Source organism: Petaurus breviceps, unplaced genomic scaffold (assembly GCF_028583685.1).
Source record: "Petaurus breviceps papuanus isolate PSGF00001 unplaced genomic scaffold, PetGlider_PUasm1.0 214, whole genome shotgun sequence".
Lineage (NCBI taxonomy): Eukaryota > Metazoa > Chordata > Mammalia > Diprotodontia > Petauridae > Petaurus > Petaurus breviceps.
Window position 1 is genome coordinate 16,101,286 of NW_027185863.1, and position 22,765 is coordinate 16,124,050.

Genomic DNA, 22,765 nt, shown 5'->3' on the forward strand with positions numbered 1-22,765 from the left:
GCAGCTTTAAACAGCACTGTTTATCTTATTAGTTACTAGAATGTTATTGGGAAGGTCTAAATAAGTCTTGTTTAGACTTCCTCCTGTTCTCACCTTCCCCTTGGATTGCAGTACTCCAGACTGGATACCTATTAATTTCTTTTAAATGTTACTTAAAAGTTTTTTTTTCCTTTTTTGTTTTTGAAAATAAAGTGCAGAGAAAATTCCTTTAGAAGTTACTAACCATTCCCCTGGGTGACAGGGTGAATAATTAATTAGTTTATCAAATAATTATTAATTTAATTAAACTTTTATATAGAAACTAAATGATACTTTCCACTAGTCAAATTATTTTTGTCTGTTATAGAGAAACTTTAGTGAATCTGCAAGAAGCCCAGAATGTGAAACAAAAACATGGGTTTTGTCGGTAATAGTTGTATGAGTGTTCTTCATTGTTCTGGGAATTTTCTTCAAAGGCCTGTGAATAGTGATGTGTAACTGCAGCTGGCAGTTCATTCTAAATATGAAGGCATGGTAATTGGCTTGTATGTTGGAGTAGAGCTGAAATATACAAAGCTTGAAGACAAAAAGAAAGATTCAAATGTTGGTGATTTGAGGAGTTTCTTCTCCAATCCCATAGCTTTCCTTTGCTGAGGTACTAGTGTTTTAGAAGCAGCTTTTCGGGTTTAGTAGGCCAACAGGGAAACTTGAAGAGGACCAGTTGAATATTATAATTGATGAGGTTTTTTGTTTTGTTTTGCTTTTTGAGTAAACAACTAGCAAGCATTGCAATTGGATGACTAGACTGGCATGGAGGTACATTTTTCTTTTTTTCTTTCCATAATGAGCACACATCTAAATCTCGTAGGCATTTTATAATACAGTAGTAGCATTTTAGGAGATTGAGCTGTAACCATAAAATGCTTTCCTCTTCCCCCATGTTAGTCTTCCAGAGGAAAAGCTGTTTCCTCTTTTGGAAGTAAGACCAAAAGGTGAGTGACACAATAATTGAAAAAGAATGACTTTTGGAAACTAATGAAAATCGAATACAGTTGATGTGTTAGACTTTTTTCCTGTAATATCCATTCACTGAAGGTCATTTTGTTGTACATTATATCAAACAAATATTCTAGGGAGTTCTGCAAACTTTCCAAGGGTGTGAAGGGGTTAGCTGAAAATTTGCTTAGATTATATCAATAGAACAGCAGAAGTAAAGTTTGTATATGTCTTAGTAGGGATATTTAACCCGGCAAACTGCAGAAGTAGCAATTTTTGCCCAGACCTGATTCTACTAAAAAAAAAAAAAACAACACAAACACACACAAGCTGAGGAACTGATAGCTTTTACTGTTTCCGGCCTGTCCCTGAAGGGGAGGAGCAGGGTAATAAAAACCTGGACTGGATTCAGGTGAGGCCCTGACTGCTGGTTTCTGTCTTCTATTTACAGGAGGTATTAGGGTCGGAATCTCATCATTGAGTGAGCTCTCTGCAGGCACAGGGCTTGAGAGCTGCCTGATGAAGCAAATTTAATTCTGAAATATGATTCATGTATGATACAATGCTCTCTTAGGCTTAATAAAAATGGTAAACATCCTGATACTGTGTGTTTGGGGACCAAGCTTAGCCTGTTTGGGATAAAGTTTTCCCACCAGAATCTCTCTTCTCTCTATCTGTCTCTGTCTGTTTGTCTCTGTCTCTGTCTGTCTCTGCCTCTCAGCATGAAGGATTTATTGTTTTTAAGTCAAAATGCTATGTATTTTGTATACTTCATAACTGAATGGAGATGGATGGTTATTTTGTCTGACTGCTTTCTGGGGTGTGTGTGTGTGTCTATTGCATACACCCTATTTGGAAGTAGGTTAGCTGATTTCAAGGTAAATAAAAAATGATGTTTTATATTAAATGAATCTATAGTGAACTAACTTGTAACAGGGAATAGTAGATTAAGGAAGTACGAATGTATCATCTTTCATTATTAATGTAATCCATAAGTAGTACTCTATTGAGCCAGACCATTAGCATTTACAAATTCATAGAATAATCCTCTGCGTTGATTAGAATTACATATTAAAAGTGTTTCTGGTGCTTTTACATAAAAAGGCTTTAACAGCAAAAATGCCTACAAAGAGTATGATTTATAAAAATGTAGTTGTAGGATTAGAAAAAAAAGAATTGATCTTTTACAGTGAACTAAGAGGAAGGAGTGCCCTCGATCATATCTGATTTTAGCCTTAATTCTTGAAAGTGTTTAATATTTGTTCAGAACAACTGTGGTATGGCAAAATGGTATTGATTGAAGAAAAATACCTTGGTGGTGGTTGTATCCTGTTTACTGTTTGCATAAGTGGTAGCAAAAGGGGTGTGTATCATTGTTTGCTTGTGTTTGCAATGGACTTTTACTGGATCACCAAAGTTCATTGAAAAAAAGCTTTAGGTAGGCAGTTTTTAAAAAGTGGTATAAATGAAAGTAAAATAACTGTGAACATAAGTGTTTTAAACAAAAAAAGAAAGTTCACCCACCATTTGTACATGTGTACAGAGATGCTTGTTTTCATTCTGTTACCCATCTGAATTTCTACTGGATTAGAAATTTGTTACTGATTTAAAAAAACTGCTGATTTGTGTAAATCTGATGACCAAGTGTAGCAAAATGTGTACAGTGGCTTATACTGGCTATTAAGAAAAATTAGTATTTTAGTTTTTTTTTCCTATTCATGGAGGAATTCTCATTCTAAGATTTATTTGGATATACTAAAACAAATTTGATGAGAAATACTTCTTGAAGTAATATCCGATGTCCTTTTGTCATGTGGATTTGTCTAAAACTTATTTGATAAAGAGTATATCACATGATAATTTTAAAACCAATGGTTGAGTAACTTTGGTATGAAAGAAATGCTTGCAGGCGAACAATAAAGGCACTACTCTATTTACATTTAAGAGGAAGTTGTACTTACTGAAATATCAAAGCACTTGAACACTTTCAGAAGTATAATGAGCTTAGTTGACAAACCAAATAACCTTTCATTTTTTTCCCCTTGGTTTAGTTGGCCAGCTCTTGTCATAACAAGATAATACTGGTATAGAGTTCCTATCCCATTCCCAGGAGCAGACAAGTAAGGTGCTAATGAAAACACATGTACCCTTTCTTGAATGAAAGTCACATGACTGGTTCTGTTTCCTTTATTGAAAGGGAAGCCTTTACAAAAATAGTACTTCATAGTAGGCACATAATCTGTTCCATAGAACACTGAACTGGGTATCAGGAAGCCAGGTTTCTAGTTCCTGCTCTGTTACTGAATCACTGTGTGACCTTAGGGAAGCTACTTAATCTCTCTTTTTTCTCAGTTTCTCCATCTGCAGAATAGGGATAATAACTTCCCTCCCCTTAACTATCTCACAGGCACAGTTGTGAGGGTAAAGAAGATAGATAAAAGATATGAAGGCACTTTAGAGTTCTTTCAAAGAATGGTGGGATATCAATCCAAGAATTCTGTTGCTACTGCTACTTATTTAAATACACACACATCAAGAATTCACAAATATACAAAGAACTGGTATTTTTTTAATGAGTACACAATTTACACATCTAAAGACTATTTTTAAACCTGTGAAATTAAGTTTGGTCTTTTAAAAAAAGTAACAGTTTTTGTATAATTATATACATATATGTGTGCATATGTGTATATACATATATCTACATATGTGTATAGATAGATTGCTAATCTTTTGGGCTTTGTGTTTAGTTTTTCAAGTGGAGGAGATAGTTCATATCTGACAAAGCCATTCATTAAGAAATAGGTGCTCTATTTTAAGGCACCAAACCTCCTGACATTAGTGTTTTGGGTTTTTTTTTAATTGTTTTTTTTTTTAAACTTTGAACATTTATTTAAAGATACCATTAATATTAATGCATTAGTGTTGTAAATTACACTTAAAATAGATCATTAAGGAAACTATTTTCCTACTCTGGGAGGTATCTAAAGACTTAATTTTTATTTCAATTACCTTTTATAATTACCTCACATTTAAAGCGGGGCTTTCCAGATGAGCATGTCTGATAAATCCTTCACTTTTTTTAGTGGTGACAGTTTGTGTTTAGGGAAAATCTACATTTGTTTTACTAGTGGCAGTCCAAGCTGTTGTTAGGAGATACATTAGAACAATAACCAATTCCTCAGACTTTCCATTGCCTCCATCATTCTTTGTTCACTTTGGTATTTCATTCTTTTGGGCTGATTAAATGAGACTGGTCCCTCTGTGCACCGTGTTTTGACTTGTAATGCTGTGCTCTTTGGTTTTACAACAATGTAGTAACATATCTACATTTTACCATCACCTTCTATCCAAATTCTGTTTTAATTGAAAATTGAGTCTTTAAAAAAATTTATTAACATTAATCCAGACTTTTGTTGTTGTTTTTAAGAAAAACCTAAAACAAGGTCACAGTTTTCCAGCCATACCAAAGCATAATGGTTTTTCTGTTAAAATACCCACTAATGCATTTTCCACAGAAACATAGTTCCAAGAATTAGTTAACTTTTGGTATCAGATTTGGCACCTAAAGGGAGTTTTTGCCTTTTTTTGTAGCACAGAATCAAGTGTTCCAGTTTCACCTTAAACTTAAGGGAAAATGTAACTTTAGTCTTTTATCTGCATTACCAAGTAGAGTTTGGAGAAAAAAAATTCATTCAGGGTAAAATAAGCTTTTGTGGGCCCACCCTCCTAGGCAAATTCTCCATTTAGCTCCCAGTCAATTCACAAACCGAGTTCTCTGCAGAATTTCTGTAGTATAGACAGGACTAAAAATAATGTGTGCTTCTAATTGAAATTAATATAAAGTTTTTGAAGTGAAAAATGCCATTGTAAACGGACATCCTCAGAAGCAAAATTTAATTAAAAATATAGAAGAAATATAGCATTTTGCAGGGGGGAAAACTCTAAGCATTTTCCATTTTGAGGTTTAATTTCTGTGTCATTAAAAAATAAAACCAATGCCATCCACAATACAAAGCAGGAGAGGGAGTGCTGAACATCAATGTTCCTTTTTTTTTTCTTTGTATTTTAAGTTATATTTAGTTTGAATGTCCATTTGAAGACTGTCATGGTAACTCTGAACCACTTAAGATAAATTATTGTAGACAAAGTTGAAGGGTAGGTTTGTTCTAAAGGGAACCAGCAGAGCCATTGCTCAAGGCAGAGGAAATGGTTAGGTTGATGGTTGCTTCTGATTACTCGATTTCTTTCAAGATAGCTACAGAGAGTAACATTGACTTGGCTCTAAGTAAAATACATATAGGAATGTATGTTTAAACAGCGAAAAGATTTGAAATAAGCATATTTTATGTGCTAGGCTTTCCCTCCCACCATCCATAAGAGAAAATAAAGTTAGGTAGAGCTTGCCATACTTATTAACTTAGAGAATTGCATTAGATTAGAATGCTGCAGGAAAATTCAGCTGAAACTAGTATATTGTGTACTTACCCACCTCATGTTCAATTTGGTCATTCTGATTTCTTTTGCATTAACTTGGGGAAATGTTATTTTGTATAATTCAGGTGCTTACTTTGGGGATTAGAATGAGTGATAGTTTTGCACTGGTAAACAAATCCTGAAGTTTTGATTTATTAAGTTTTAGATTGCTTTTGTGTATATTTTGGATAATCATAAACTTTTAAAAGCTACATTTATTTTGCCATTCTGTCAGTTTTAGATAAATTGGACAAGATGTAATTCTTCAAAACTCATTTTTCAGGCAAATAATTACTTTTACTGTCATTTGCAAATATAGCATCTTCCAAAATGGCCTGTATCAATATGGAATAATTTAGAAAGGGATAGGGAATTGAACTGTAATTTCACTTGCATGGAAATCATCCAGGTGAGGAAACTACCATTGCAAAATTGCAGTTTGGCATTGATTCTTGATTGTCAAATATAGGGATTGCCTAGAACACAAGCAGGTTAAATGACTTGCCCAGAGTGATACAGCAGTTGTGAATCCCAAGCTGGACTTGAACCTAGGTCTTTCTGACTTTAAGACCAGCTCTACTGACTGCATTCACTGCCCCTGAAGCACTGATTCATTTAAGTATTTTGGATTATCCAAACTCCTTATAAATTTTCTAGAAACTATTTTAGATTGATACTTACATATACCTAACCTCATTTGAACACACTTGGCTATATAAATTTAAAAAGCAATCCCACCAGAAGAGTAGTTTTTGCTCTAATACAAATTCAAAGTGATAACTTGATCAAGGAAATAACTAAAAATACTCAAATTGGCAAAGATTATTTTCTAAACTTGAGATTTTATTTTATAGCAAATGTACCAGCCATGATAATCTATTTCATTATCCTACTAACAGTTATTCCAAAGCTTGTGCAATAATTATATTCCAGAGTTTTATCGCATAATCCTAACATTTATGTATGGGAAAAGATGTTCTCTCTTATATTGCATCAAATAAGCTGTTAATATCTATCCACAAATATGCCCACAAATGACAAAGATTTAAAAAATAATCCTGCAGTCTCTTAGAGAATTTAGTCCTTTGTTTCTGAAGGAATGCTATTGAGTTTAGCTGTAATGAAAGGTTTACTGATTTCTACTCACAAACTTCAGATTTTTGTTTCAATTTTTTTTTTTTGGCAAAAGGACCATTACGGATCTTTCTAAATCTGGAGTTTTCAGAGCCCATCCTACATACATTATCTTGTAGTAAAACACTTAACAGCTCTGAGTAGTAAGCATGTCAGGTATCATTCTATCTATTTTATAGATGTACAGACTGAGGTTCATTGAGAATGATAGACTAGCATTGGAATCTTGGTCTTCACACTTTTAGTTCACTTCTTTTTCTACAGTATCATGCTTCCCCATAAATTATATACTTTATGGTCCTCTTAAGAGAGTCATATTGTATGGTAATATTCACATCACAATTTTCCTGAGGTAGGAGTGTGTGTGTGTGTGTAACACTGGCCATTTATGCTTGTGTGTGAAGACATAAAGATTAAGGGTAGAAAGGTAAAAACGTTTCTAAAAACTTTAGAAGATTTTAAATACATTATTCAGTTCAAAGAACTTGCTTTGATGTTACTAGGATTTCATCAAGGCATGAAATTTTAGATGTGGAAAGAAAAACATGTCATATAGTCAGTCCCATTTTATAGAGTAGAAAACTGAGTTTATGTGACTTGCCCAAGTTAGTGGCAGGAAAATTTGTATACATTAAAGAGAATGCATTGCATTCTGTTATAATGACTAATAGTTTCTTGATTTCTTTTAGGACTTTGGAGCAAGACAGGCATTTGTAGAAACTCCTTTAAGACCCCTCAGTCTACTAGAGTAAATTGCTTCTTGGGAGGGATAGAAAGTGCCTTCTTTAAAGGACCAGGATCATTTAATTAACCTAGAGGAGTCTAAGTAAAGGTTTTTTGCACAGAAAATATCTAGCTAATTTTGATAGCACTCACGTAACACAAAAATGAAGTGGAGATTTGTTAAGTGTCTAAATAATTTACTTAATGTAGCCAACAAATTATTAGGGACAATTCAGTTCTGAGAACCTATCCAGAACAGGACTAGGTAGACATAGCTTAGGTTGTAAATGCAATAGCTAACAAACTTCTCAGTGTTCAGTTGGATTTTTTGTCTGTTTGGAGTTTTTCATGTTCTTCAAGCCTAATTTATTATTTAAAATGAAATACTTTATACACCTCTTTATGCCTAACTCCTCTAACAGTTTCCTAAGACATGAGTCATTAACCTATTCAGTGATGGGTTATTTGAAAACTAACCAATTTAGAATTTGTCTGAGGATGGATAAATAACCTATCAATTTTTAATACTATTTTATCTATTTGTGAGTTGATAATTCTACCAAAACTTTCATTACTCTTAGGAAAATAAAGACAAATTGTTAGTCAAGTGGAATTGATGAATTTTGCATGAAAACTAATCTCTAATGATAATAATTATGATAATAATAATATTCCTTTTAGAAACACATGCTTTTGCCAAAGCATAAATACCCAAATGAATGAATAAAAGTTCATGCTGTATCTATAGAGAAAAGTATCAAGAAGTCTCCTATATATGGACTCTGGTTACTATAGATGATTCAGTGTTTTGTTTACATTAGCTGTCAGTCTCTTCAGCGTCCTAGAAGAGAATACTTCCTTCCTAGCAGATGGCAGCCCCAGGGCCATGCACCTGCCATTACAAGCAATACACACTAGTAATCTACCCCAGCATCGCTGTTGACAACAGGCTAATGATTGGAGACTGTCTGCCTCACAGGGTAAACAAAATAGGGGGATTTTTTTCCCCTTCAGTAAAAGTGATTAAGGTAGTGATAAAACTTTTCCTTTCCTGGAAAAAAAAGGAAATGTCTCCTAGTAATGATTTTGTTATTTACTTTTGAAGTTGAATAAAAGCAAATTAAAGGAAATAAAGATATACTGTAAATACACATGCACCCAGTTCTCTTACCACATGAAGCTTATTTTATTGATGTACATCTTGATATCTCCTGAATGAGGGATAGGATTTGTGGAGTTTTATACACTGCTCAATGCTGTGATATAGGGTCATTCTAAAAGGGGGACTGAAATCTATTTTATCATCATAAATTCCCTGCTCTGTTGTTGAAGAATCCTTCAGTAAACCTAGTTCTGAGTTACACTACCATCTGTTACTGCCATGCCAAGGGACCAGCTTATATTAATGTGGGACTCCCTGGCTTTTATTTCTTTCAAGTTTTCAAAAGGCACTGATAGATTATATTGGGGGTTAGGGGATGCAGAGTGGTGGGAGAAAAGGTCTTTGAAATAGGCCAGGATGTTCTTGATAAATTTAAAAACTACCCAAATATTACCCAGAGTTTTTGCAGTATTAAGCAGGATTAAGTGACGTGTGGATTAAATGTTGTGTTGAGCAGCTTGTTTTTGTTTAAAGGAGTTAGAAATGGAGACACTATGGCTCTAGTCTATTGCCCCAATGACAAAGTTGCTGATACCAGATTTAGCAGAAATTCCCTAGAAAAGCAAACCCTAATAGTCAATTTCCTATACCACAGGGCCCTAGGCATTTTTGACAGTAGTATCAGCATTACTAATAAAGTATCATCTGGTAAATGCTCATTGTAGTACTTATATCTTGTTTTTGTCTTTTAAAAATTCATCTAGGTGTGATCGACCTAAGGTAAATGCAGAAGTATATAGATTAGTGCATCAGAAAACTATTCTAGTGGTAATCTTATAAATTGGATCAATCAAAAAATCTGTACTTAAATTAGTTTTTATGTTGATCTTCTAGAGAGATTTAAAATAAATACATGATTTCATTTAAAGGTTATTTAGGTATTCAGTGGAAAAGTAACTTCGCTAAAATGGAAAAGTTTCCCCCCACCTTTTTCTGGGATGTAAGAATTGGGGGTGGGTAGAGTTAGGGTTCACAAAAGTACATGTGTACAAGTCTTTATATTCCACGAAAATCACTTTGCTATTTGAAGCCTAAAAAATCCAATGATGACCTTTTTTTAAACCAAAAGCTTCAGTTTTTTCATAATTTCTTCAAATTTGTAAAAAGCAGACTTTTTTTTGATAAAACCTGTGTGGTTTTCAAAGCTAAGGACACTTAAAAGTTCTAGTCATATCAAAGGATTATAATATTGATGTTAAAAAGTCCTATAATGCTTAGATTCACTTTCAGCCTTTCTTGTGAAACACTTTGTATTAAGGAGTTAAGTCTGTCAAAGTTCATTAGAATATTTTTTTTTATCTTCTGTCCTTTATTTTTAAATTAATTTATTTTTAACGTTCTTTTTAAAATTTATTTTAAAATTTTGAGTCCAAATTATCTTCCTCCTTCACACTCCCACCCACTGAGAAGGCAAGCAATGTGATAGGGATTATTCATGTGAAGCCATGCAGTACATATTTCCATATTAGCCATGTTACAGGAAGGAAAAAAAAAACCACAATAGGAAGCAAGAAAAGTAGAGAAAGGAGAAAAGTATGTTGCAACTGCATTCAAAGTTCTTAAGTTTTCTATCTGGAGGTAGATAGCACTTTTTGTCTTGGATACTTTGGAATCGTCTTAGGTCATTGTCTTGATAAGAGTAGCTAAATTTGTCACAGTTCATCATCATTACAATATTGCTATTATTGTGTACAGTGTTATTCTGGTTCTGCTCACTTCACTTTGTATCAGTTCATATATGTCTTCCAAATATTTTCCAGAAACTATCCTGCTTTTCATTTCTCATGGAAAAAAATACAGTATTTCATCACAGTCAACTTGTTTAGCCATTCTCTAGCTGAAAGGCATCCCCTCAATTTCCAATTTTTTGCTACCATAAGAGCTACTATAAACATTTTTGAATATGTAGGTTCTTTTCCCTTTTCTTTGATCTCTTTGGGATAAAGACCTAATAGTGGCATTGCAGAGTCATAGTCCAAATTGTTCTCCAGAATGATTGGACCAGTTAACAACTCTACCAATAGTACATTAATGTACCTATTTTTCCACATCTCCTCCAATATTTATCTTTTTCTTTTTGTGTCATGTTAGCCAATCTGATAGATGTGAGGTAGTACTGCAAAGTTATTTTAATTTGCATTTCTCTAATCAATAATGATTTAGAGCATTTTTTTCATGTAACTTATTCATTGATCACTTAGGTTTCTTCTTCTGAAAACTGCCCCTTCATATCTTTTGACCATTTGTCAATTGGGGAATGGCTCTTATTTTTATGAATTTGCCTCAGTCTCTCCTATATTTGAGAAATGAAGTATTTTTCAGAGAAAATTCTTGTAAAATTGTTCTCAGTTTCCTTACCTCCTTCTAATTGTGGCTAGATTGGTTTTGTTTGTTCAAAAGCCCTTTAATTTTATGTAATCAAAATTATCTGTCTTACTTCCCATGATCTTCTCTGTCTCTTGTTTGGTCATCATCTCTCCCATTATCCACAAATCTGACGGGTACATTTTCCCATGCTCCTTTATTTTATTTATGTTATCATCCTTTTTCGGACATTATTTCTTAAAGATAGCACAGTGCAGTGGAAGAAACCCAGAGTAAAAGCAGAGATTTAGGCTTGATTTCTGGCTTTAACATTTACTAAACATTGTAGCTGTGGTCCACCATTTAGCCTCTCTGAACCTCAGTTTCCTAATTAGTAAAATAGAGAAGAATATTTGTATCACCTACCTTACAGGACTGTGGTATAGGAAATACCTGGTGATACTTAAATTGCTATATGTGAATTGTTAACAATGTTATTGGGCAGCTAGGTGGCACAGTGAATAAATAGAGCACCAACCCTGGAGTCAGGCGGACCTGAGTTCAAATCCGGCCTCAGACACTCAACACAAAAACTAGCAGTGTGACCTAAGGGCATGTCACTTAACCACAATTACTCTCCAAAAAGCAAAAACAAAACAAAACAATGTTATCAGTAGTAGTAATAGAAAACCCATATCAAATATACAACTTCCTTAGACCAAAATGTGTTAATTATTGCCATGTACCTTACTTTATCTAACTCATGAAACACGTATAAAAGTTTGAGGCCCAAGACAGTGGAGATTTCACCCTAATGGTTCCATTTATATTCAATTTGAGGATTGCTATGTTTGCAGATAGTGGAAACCATAGACTTTCAGTAAGGGCGGGACCCTGTTCATATTAACTTGTTATTTAGTCAACAAATATTATTCACTCTGATATTTCATACACCTGTATATTTATCCATGTTGATAAGGAAATCCTGCAAAATAGTACAAATATGCATGCGTGGAAGATTCTGATCCTTCAGTAATAATAATTACTATTCTTAAAGTATAGATGGAAAAAATAACTTTTTACCATATAAATAACACTTTAAAATCAATTATGTTGTTTAGTTGTTTTTCAGTCGTGTCCACCTCTTTGTGACTCCATTTGGGGTTTTCTTAGCAAAGATACTAGAGTGGTTTGACATTTCCTTCTTCATCTTATTTTACAAATGAGAAAACTAAGGCAAACAGGGTTCACTGACTTGTCCAGGGTCATACAGCTAGTAAGTGTCTGAGGTTAGATTTGAACTCAGGAAGATGGGTCCAAGCCCAGTACTCTACCCACTGTAACTGCTCCAAACTACTATAAAGGATTCCTGTAGGACATAGAATACTTGTTTTTCCTCCTACCAGTTTTTCAGAATCCATTATCCTATTGTGGAAAACATTAACAAAATCACAACTCTGAATTAATACTCTGATTCTAATTAGTAATCACTTCCCTTTGATATATAAAAGATTGGTTTTTCTATTATCTGATGATGCTGAGGTATGAATTTGTTCTATTCTTTTAGCAGACTTATACATGTTTATATATCTGTATGTACACATATATGTGTATATAGACATACATATACACAAAAATATATACATATACACAAAAAATCTTTCTCATTCTGATTCCCATATGGCAGTGCTGTGTAGTCACATATTTTCCTAGACAAATAAAGCAAGAAAGAATCTCAGAGATCAAATTAAACCTCCTCTTCTTAATATGGGGAAACTGAGGTCAAAAGAAGGTACATGACTTTTCCAAGTTAATCAATGGCTCCACCTCATTCTGCTCTCTTGGCTTCTTACCCCTTGCTATTTTCTCTTTAACACTGTGAGGTCTTCTCTCAGCCTCATACCTCTAGTCCCTTATCCTTGCCTATCCCTAGGAATTTTTACCCATACATTGTTTCCTTTTTCCTTTTTATTTTAAAAATATTAATTAATTTTTAGTTTTCAACATTCACTTCCATAAAATTTTAAGTTCCAAATTTTCTCCCTCTCCCTGCCCCAAGATGGCATGCAATCTGATACAGGCTTTACATATGCATTCATATTAAACATATTTTCACATTAGTCATGTTGTAAAGAAAAATTGGAACCAATGGAAGGAACTATGAGAAAGAAGAGAAAAAATGTAAATAGTATGCTTCTATCTGTATTCAGGCTCCATAGTTCTTTTTCTGGATATGGATAGCATTTTCCATCATGACTCTTTTGGAATTGTCTTAGATCCTTGCATTGCTACAGGGTTTCATTTTTTAGCAGTCATGAGAAATTTTTTTTTTTCTTTCATGAGAAGATGATTTTCTTTTCTTTCCCATATAACCATTTCAAGGTATACTCATGTGGTCTTAGGTTTAAACTAAGTACTTTAAAATGCTTCTATAATCCTAGAATAACACTTCTAGTAGTTAGGTGATTTTTGTTCTTGTTTAGTCATTTCAGTCCTGTTCCACTCCCTCTACCTCCAGGGCTGGTGCCCTCTCCACTGCACCACCTAGTTTCCCTAGTTAGAGGATGGGTTGGTGTTTTTATGTAGGCAGTTGAAAAACATAAATGATGGTGTGGAGACTTTTTTTTAAAGCATTTGTCCCATCCTTTTTACAGACATCTGTGAAATATCCAGGAAAGCCTCCTTTCCTTCATGTGCAAAGGAGGCTATGCTCCCACCATCAAACCCTACTGCTTATAATGCTTCCTTCATTGAAAAATTGCTGCCATTCAGCTCAGTTCCTTCAACTACTTTGACGGTAGTTGGAGAAGGGAAATCCAAATTGACTGGGCAGCCCTGAATCCTGAACCCATAGGGGAATCAGCTACAGGTGAGTTTCCTGTCATTCTTGCCCTTTTATTTTTCTTTCATAACCATTTGTCATTATTCTTTACAAAAGTAATGACAGGAACTTCACTTAAAGGCTGCTTTGGTAGGGAGAGTGGGAGATGGCAGGGCAGAAAAATATATAGAACCTCATACAGCATGAAATTTTAGAACTGGAAAGGGCCTTAAGATCATTTACCAGATGAGGAAGCTCAATCATAGGTTCTGGCCTAAGACTACACACCTAGTCTGTGGTAGAAGTAGAATAAGATTGTTATCTTGATTTGGAACCATACCTGAGCATCAGGAATATAAACCATACACTGCCTCCCAACTTCAACCATTCAGAACTCATCTTTCAACCAGGAAGTAAAGAAGTCCTCAGAACCAAGATGGAATATAGTTGTCATAAAGCCCGTGCACTTAGGGTGCTCATTTAATAAGCCTGGTAATTTATAGATGAGAAATATTAAAGGAAGTTACTAGGATTTAACACTGCTTGGCAACAGTGAAAACTTGGGAAAGATAAAGTTTCGAAAAGCAGGAAAAAACTATAAAAGCTTAGCATTCTGGGGATGTTTAGTGTAAGAGCCAAGAGCCCCACATAATTCAAAAGCCTTTGAGGGCACTGCTGTATTAGACCATAGTGCAGTAATTAATTTTTATAATGATATCTGCCCCTGAAATACATAGATTATGATAAGTGTATACTGTTAGTAAGACAAGGAACTGTAGAACACATTTAAAAAAAATTCCCTTCCAAAATGTTTTCTTTAAGAAGCGTTGGCACTTTTTTAAACATTAATTTTTATCCTCAGCCACAGGCAAGCAATATGATAAGTGTTGGCACTTTTAAAGGAATAAGCCTTAGGTGTCTGGACTTCAGATACATGGAATACTTCATTCCAAGAGAATGCCAATTAAAGGAAACATTACTTTAAACACATTCATTTTTACAGTTAAGTTCTAAGAGGACAATTAAGGGAGGGGTGTGAGTACATGTACATTTTTTAAACCCATCTACAAACCTGTTCTTACATTAATTTAGTATGGTATGCCTCTAGGTTAAAAAGTAAACTGAGTCTGCCACAATTGCACAATTACATTAATGCTCCAGAGAGAGAGGAACAGGGAAGAATTTAGAAACAGCATGATCAATTTTATTTTAAAACTTTATTTTTAGGCTTCCTTTGTATTGTATATGTGTAGCTAATTACTTATCTTAAAACTAAATTTAAAATTGAAGTATGATTTTGGAGCCTCTTTTATTAAAACCATATATCTGCCAATTTTATTTTTAAATTAAAATAAAAGCAGGTAACTTAATTTGTATGTTGTTAGAATGCTCCTGAATATCAATGTTCTCTAGATTTTCTTAAAGGCATTTTAAAGACATTCAGATACTCCATTTGAAAGAAGCTTACAATTGGGGCATTTTTCAAATTTCAGAAAGCAGAGATTTAGTTATTAAATTGTGTAAGAGAGAAACACTGAGTTTTCCATTCCTAAAACTTCCATTTAATGGGGTAGTATATTTAAACTTTACTAAAATAAGTTTACCACTGTCAGTTACTGTGTCAAAGGTAGGCTATTCACAGAAAAGTATGGTAGCTTTGGAGCAATCTGTAAAATCCTTTGAGACTTTTATGTTGGCTAGTCATAGCTTTTCTCATCCCTTCATTTTGTTTGTGGTGGCCCATGTGATATTTCAGCACACAGTGAGGTAAATGTCAACTCTTGCATTTTTTAATAAAATATTTTATATACAGTTTAAACAATATCTTGAAAGGCAGTGTGAAGTAGTATATAGAAAACTGACCTTGGAAATTAGGAAGAGCTGAGTTCAGTTTCTGCCCCTGAAACATACTAGCAAGTATCTTGATCCCAGGCAAGTCCTTTAACTTCTCAGTGCTCTTGGAAACTCTTGAAAATGGTTAAGTGTCAGAGAAGGTGCTGACTTGTGTTGGGAAAGGGAATTTCCTCACTGGGCACTCTCTTTGCCAGTGAAATCACTGACCTTTAAAAAACAATATTCATTGCCTTTCAGTATAATGAAGAGCAGGTAAAGAAATCAGTGGATCCTTTAAAGCAGCAATATCCACAGCTCCTATTATTGGCAGTTGGTCGTTGAATTATGAATTTTGTTAAGTTCTGTATCCTTTCTGCTGTATTTGCACTACAGCACTTTCTCCTGAGTTCAGTGTCTAGGACTGCTTGAAGTATAAAACTCCCTTAAGTCTTTCAGATGACTAATTACTTATAATATATTCATTGATAAACTGCCTTATATTGTTTTACCCTTTAGAGTACATTTCCCACTGTATTGGCTTTCCTTTAAGATTTTCTTAAACTTAAAATCATGAATTAAAGGTTTTAATCTTTGACTCACTTCTTTAATTTGGGAACCAAAATGATAATGATATCTTACAGATTTGCAAGGGATAGATAGGGAATTGTAGGGAATTGACCTTTGATTTGGCATAGGGAAGTCCCTGAATGAGAGAAACTCCCTCTACCAATGCAAGTCAACATTTCTCTGTAACTTACAGTCTTGAAGAGTTGTCTCAAACACTGAGAGGTGACGTGACCCACCCAGGGTAAAACAACCAATACATGTCATAGGCCAGACTTGAATCCAGATCTTTCATCTTCTCAAGCTGACTTTTTATCCGCTGTCATACTGATCATCAGTATTTGTAAAGTACCTTAAAATTTTAAATCATTTTGGCACTCTGTCTCACGTGATTTTCACAGCAGTCCTATGCCTTAGCTGAATTACCTATCTAATGAGGAACAGAAACGTTCAGTTGACTTGTCAGAGGTCACACACGTATAAATAGCAGTATGGTATTTAATCTAGGTTTCCTGCTTGTTCTCTTTCTGTGGTATCTCATACTGCCTCATAGTTATACTTTCTTGCCTCCTAAATAGATCAGGAGTCAGTCTGTCATGCCATAGAGAAACAATGTGGCATCCTTTCTAGAAGTCTGGACTTGGAGGCAGGTACACCTAGGGTAAAAATCTTGCTTCTGACATTCTGTAGACATGAACAAGCCTCAGTTTTGTCATCTAGGAAATGGAGACCTTATAGACCTTAAAAGAGGTGATATCAACCATACACCTAATAAGTTTTAAAACACCATATAAGAGTCCAACATATTTGTGTCCAACCAGCGATAGAGCCTTCTGAGGTCACATTGGTCTGATCAGCCACAATCTGACACACTATACCTTGACCTCAGTGTAGTGATGTCATTTTGGCCCTCTTCAACCATGAAGGACAACAACCAAGTATCAGCTGTCATTATCCCATATCTTCCATAGACTTTAGATGAATAGAAACAAAATTTAGAATTAGTGATGTAAAAATTGTGGAAACATTAATAAGCTATAGTGAAGCATGATGCTTTTTCCCCCTGTTGGCTTATTGGAGACCATGTAGAAGCAGTGTGGTATAATGGGGGCGGGGGAGTGAACTTGGAGTAAGGGGGCCTGAATTCAAATCCTGACTCTGCTATTTACTACCTGTGTGACTTTCAGCAAATCATTTAAATTCTCTGGCCTTTATAAAATGAGAATAGTGTACTAGGGGATATCTAGGTTTCTTTCTAGCTCTGAATGCTTTAACTTTTCATGTAATTCAATTAACTTGATCAACTTTTCACAATTATTTATGCATATTGTTAAAAACTTTATAAATGCTTTTATCAACTCTTTTCTTTTAGGAGCCAAACTCAGTTCTACATGTTGGTTTTCCTAGAATAAGAACATCATCCTCATTAATCATTATTGGCATATAAAGAGCCCCTGTAAAGATAATAGTCATATTTTCCAAATTAAAATTAATGAAAATTAAAACACATGATCTGTCAAAGGATATCCTGATTGCAAAGCCATAAAAATACATTTCCTCCTTGAAATCTGTACTCTTCTTTGCTATGACAATGTGTGGTTGCTATACCTATAAAATGTTATCCTTCATTAATCCGAGGTGAGGGAGGAGAAGGATAAAACCCTTTCATTTAATTCTTTATTGTATCTGCATAATTAAATATTCCTTCTCAGGCATTATTGTGGGGCTTTTCCCAACAAGTCAGAAATACCAAATTAAAATTTTTATTATCGCATGGGTTCTAGAAAGCAACATTATATTTCCTGATCCTTTTGACAGCATTTGTATTCATAAGGTAAATCTTAGAAGATTTCTTTAAAGGGAGTAATGAAAGTAGAAATAGCGGATGAAAGGAAGCAGCTGTTTTTGCATTGTTGGGGATATAAACAAAGGGATGGTTGTGGCAAGCAGTAGTGCATGTGGTGAACCCTGGTGCCCTTTGCAGCAATTATGAAAAGAGCATAGGAGATTCCTACTCAGTCTCTCTGTGGATAATACGTAAAGCTGGACCTATAGGGGGAAAAAGCAACACATATTTATAAATCATTTGATTGGGTTACAGTCTTTAATTCGTTGAAACTGGCCTATGATTTGGTAAAGTTAGCATTTTTGTTTTTATTACACATTCCATTTCTTGGTTAATTTTTTGTATCTCTGTGTCATATCTTACATTTTCATCACAGAAGTAGACTTCAGTCATTTATGTTTAGTTGAATTAAAAATTGGAAATATTCTTTAGGAAATACAAATGAAATACAGTTGTATTTTTTAAATGATTCACTTGCTGTCTTTTTAAGAGACATGGGTTCTAGTCTCAGCTCTTCCACTTACCCAAGGTATCCTTGGGTAACTTGAATTGCAGTTTTCTTATCTGTCAAATAAAGGGGTTGGAACAAGTGATCGATCCCTTCCAGTCCCAACATTTTGTGATTCTGTCAAAATTGAGGAATTGTCAAGTAATCTCCCATATAGATACACATATATACACATGCATGTATATTCATGATATCTCTCTGTCTATGTGATCCTATGGCATATGGATGTCTCTTGTGTGTGTATATATATGTCTATATATTTATGCGTATATATGTATGTATGTGTATATGTATATGTATAGATATATATTTCTAAACTTATTTCACTGAACTAGTGAACTCTTAATGAGGAAACTTCTTTTACAAATGCAAATTGTCAACTCTTCAACTTAAATTCTTAGTTGTTTTGGGGCACTGAGAGGTGAAGGGACATACTTAAGGTCATGTATCATATCAGAACTTGAATCAGATACTTTCCTGACTCTGAGGCCAATTCTCTATCCACTATGTCAAATGCTTTTCAATATCCACTATTAAGTCATATAAAATGGTTATCACAAAATTAAGCTAACAAAAAACAACAGATTGTACAGACTGATATTTATTTTGGGGGTATATCATCTCCCATCTTTGAGTGATTGGGCTGCAGTAAAATAATAAAACAAAAATAACAATGGCAAAAAAAGGAAAATCTAGAGTATCTCATTGTCAGAATATCAGAGACAAGGGGGGATTCTCCAGAAAGGACCTTAGAAGTCATCTGGTCCAACCTTATCTATTATGCATCTGTTAATTTAGTACTTTAAATTTTATTTGAAATGACTAGTAAATCAGTTTAAAAGCATTATGTTGCATATGTGGAAAATGTTGGCAGTACTATATTGCTTTGGAAAAAAAATTCTTATAATTGAGAACATATGTATTTGCTTCCATCCTTTATCTCCAGTTTCAGTGAGTAGATGCTTTGGATGATGATTTTGTACTGTAGATATTTGGGGAATTTTATGTTTATGTAGATAAGAATTTTATTTATAATCCTTCTGTCATTTGGGTGTTTAATGAGGGAAGCATCACCAGAAATTCTTATAATCATATGTCATAAATGGCATCATTGCCTTCCAGTCAGAAAGAGATGAAGCGGATATGTCAGTCACTGACCTTGAACTTCTCTTTCTTTTGCTACTTCCCCTAATTCAGATAAAGGAGTTTGTATTTTTTAGACTTGCAATCAGGTATTCTATAAATTGTATCTGAAGAAGGGTGCAGGCTGACTGTCTTAAGAAGACTTTGTTTCTCTTTTTAAATCAATAAGTCATCTAGAGAATAAAATAGACACTTTGGGAGTTGGGAGTCAGATGTGATGAAATCTCCTTAGAAATTTGTTTTTCTCCTCATATGCGCGTTTAAAATGTCAGTGGGTTCGAAGTAATTCTATTCAGATTCCTGATAAACTACCATGTCATTTATCTACAATTTAATCTTCCTTGTGACAGAAAAGAAACAATATACTACATTGTAAACAGCTCTGAGTTTGGAGTCAGAAGAGATTATTTTGAAATCTGGCTCTGCCATTTGCCACCTGGGTGATGTTGGGCAAATTAGTTCATCTCCCTCAGTTTACTTATCTGTCAAATGAATGGAGTTAGATTAGACCTGAAGTACATTCTCACTTTTAATTCTGTCATCCTCTGTTCCTGAGATGCGACAGCGAAAATCCTTATATTCTGAAGTCCACATTAAAAAAATGTATAAATAAATCTTTATGGAGGATAGATCTTTATGCTTATCTACACTACATGTGTTTGTGTATGTATATGTATGTGTATGTGTGTGTATGAGAAGAAATGTTCCATATTTGAGGACCTGAGAGTACCGTAGTGACTCCTGGAGACAGTAGGAATGCCTGAAGTTTACAATCATATGGGCAACACATATATCGTATCACCAAATTAAAATGATGGACAACATTATTCCTCTTTCCATACATAACACTCAGGCTTCCTTCTTAAGATGTTCTTCCTTTGAAGGCTTCTTTTGAGGTTACTTTAATAAATGTTAGACAGTAAGAGCAAAGAGTATGAGTTAGGGTAGGCCTGCATTCACAGCCTTCATCATGGTTGCAGGTCCTTTATTTGTCCCCAGCTTGAAGGGCCTTGCTCTCTGGTCCCTCTTATGTAAATTAACTGTATAATGATAGTTTGTTACTTGGTATTTGGTCTTTTTCAGTAGTGAAATCTAAATAATTGGTGATTTGAATGTAAATCATTTTTCTTGGACTGAAGGACTTACATGTAGATCTACCAATTGGTGCATATTTTTATCAGCTACAGAAACCCAAATTACTATTGCTGCATGGCCTCGACTAGACTCGTATCTAGTTAGTTTATGATGTATTGTCCTTGCTCAGTACATGTGAAATTAAAAAGGATTTTGGCATTCTCTAGCTGTGCAGCTGCCTATCCTACTGGCTGCACCTTCTTTCAATGTGTTTGCCTGCCATTCACAGTGCATTGAGAAAGCAACTCTGTCATGCCCTGAGTCCTTTGCAATATTTTGAAGAACTTTAAGCTTTTCAGACGCCTGTAGTTGGTTCTTGGAAAAACAATTCCAATCCTATTTGGTTTCTGCACAATTTAAGCAAATATATTTGTCTTACTTGAAGGGTTATTTATTTAATTGGTTTTAAGTGTTAAAGTATTAAGTATTTTAAGTAATATTAAGTATTTTCAGTTCTTTGCTGAAGTGCCCTTATAAAGTGATTTTCATAGCAACTAGTAGTGATGTTTTTTCACAAATATAATTTGGAAGGAGGAAAAGCAGTAAAGACCTATATTGTTGTATTAAGAGAACAGGACTTCATCATTAGCAGGAATAACATGAGACAGGAGTGGTAGTAAGGATTATATCCTTTTTTTTTTTTACAATATATTTGGTTCTAAAGAATTTTTTGGATTTTTATATGTTGTTTTAAAAATTGATGATACAGTTATGGAGAAACTTTAAAAATAATGTGGTCTAACCCCTTCGTTTTACAGATGAAGTCATTGAGACCCAGGTAGATGAAGGGATTTCCCTGGTCTCCCATAAGTAGAAGTTACGGAGCCAAGATTGAAACCTAGGTCCTCTGATTCCAAATTTAGTACTTTTTCTACCATAATATATACAAATCAGATAGAATCTGTCTTTCCCTCTGTCCAAGAAAAATTTAGTACATACACACACACATCCCCTTCTCAGGATGGGCCACTTGGCAATTTATATTTATATTCTTCCACTGCCTTTCAAAAAGCAAAACTTTTGTTTCCTTGTTTGTACCGGAGGAATACTGAATACAAATTTACTTGTGTACCATCTACATAAAAGGGTCCTAGATGGACATAGGCCACCTAATAGTAACCTGATTTATTTAGCACAACTTGTAGACATGTGAGGGAAGTAAAATGAAATGCCCATAACACAGAGGGGGCTTCTTCCAAACGCTTTTTGGCTTCATGAATGATTTTATAACTAGCTTCCTCATTTTCAGTCGGCTCTGTAATAGGATATCATGGTTTTTAGGGGATAGTATTGCATTTCTAAAGTAAGCAAGCTTGCTGGTGATTTTCAAAGGGAGTATCAGTTAGTCTCCAGGTGTAACAAACAGATGGAAATGTATTGTGTCATTGTGACAAAACTGCCCTCCTTTTTTCCTCACTCTTTTCTTTAACAAAATAAAAGTTGCTATGTATTTTCCTTGGAGTCACACCATCATAGGTAAACTGTAAAAAAAGGATCTTTCCCTGCTGTGTTTACAGCTAGCTGGGATGAATAGCCATGTTGGCCATTTTTCGTGTGTGTGTGTGTGTGTGTGTGTGTGTGTGTGTGTGTGTGTGTGTGTTATGCTTTTGAATTCCTTTGGGTAAGTAACAGTATTCTGTTTGGAAAGGAAAAATGTAGACAGAATATGAGAAATCATCATCATCTCAGAGAGCCTTCTGAAGGGATAGTTCTATTATAGAATTTTAATTATGTCAACATCAAAGCATTTATTAATTTCCAGGCAATCCCTTATGGAGAGGCTCCTGGCACAGTAAACAGACTCAGCCCTAGGTTCAGGAAGATCTGGATTCAAATTTTTCCTTTTATCACGTAGCTGCTGTTTAAGCATGAACAAGTCACTTATCTTGTGAGTACTTGAGGCAATTTTAAAAGACCTTAAACTATAGATGGCTTGCTAAATTGTATCAGTGAAGTTTGTGTTTTGGGAATTCCCCCATACTCATTAAATCACTGGTCTAGATCAAAGTAAAATGATCCCTTACATTTAAGTTCTAGGTGTCTAAGCAAAAGTTTTAGAAAGGTGCCTTTTATCTTCTTTTTCATTTGTTAAAGAAACATAACTGAAATTGCTGTTACTTTGTGATATACTGAGAAAATGAA

The 22,765-nt window shown here is 34.4% G+C and overlaps 1 protein-coding gene across 2 annotated transcripts in view; it reads left to right on the forward strand.

Annotated features, from left to right (window-relative positions):
• The window catches only part of IRS2 (insulin receptor substrate 2), a 40,614-nt gene that overhangs the window by 4,858 nt on the left and 12,991 nt on the right, over positions 1-22,765 (forward strand). The window contains exon 2 of one of the 2 annotated variants that reach the window (XM_069094123.1): positions 13,429-13,643. The exons of the other annotated variant lie outside the window; for it this stretch is intronic. Coding sequence (XP_068950224.1) covers positions 13,429-13,613 — 185 coding nt within the window. The 3' untranslated portion in view covers positions 13,614-13,643. The remainder of the gene's footprint in view (positions 1-13,428; positions 13,644-22,765) is intronic. 2 annotated transcript variants of the gene reach the window in all.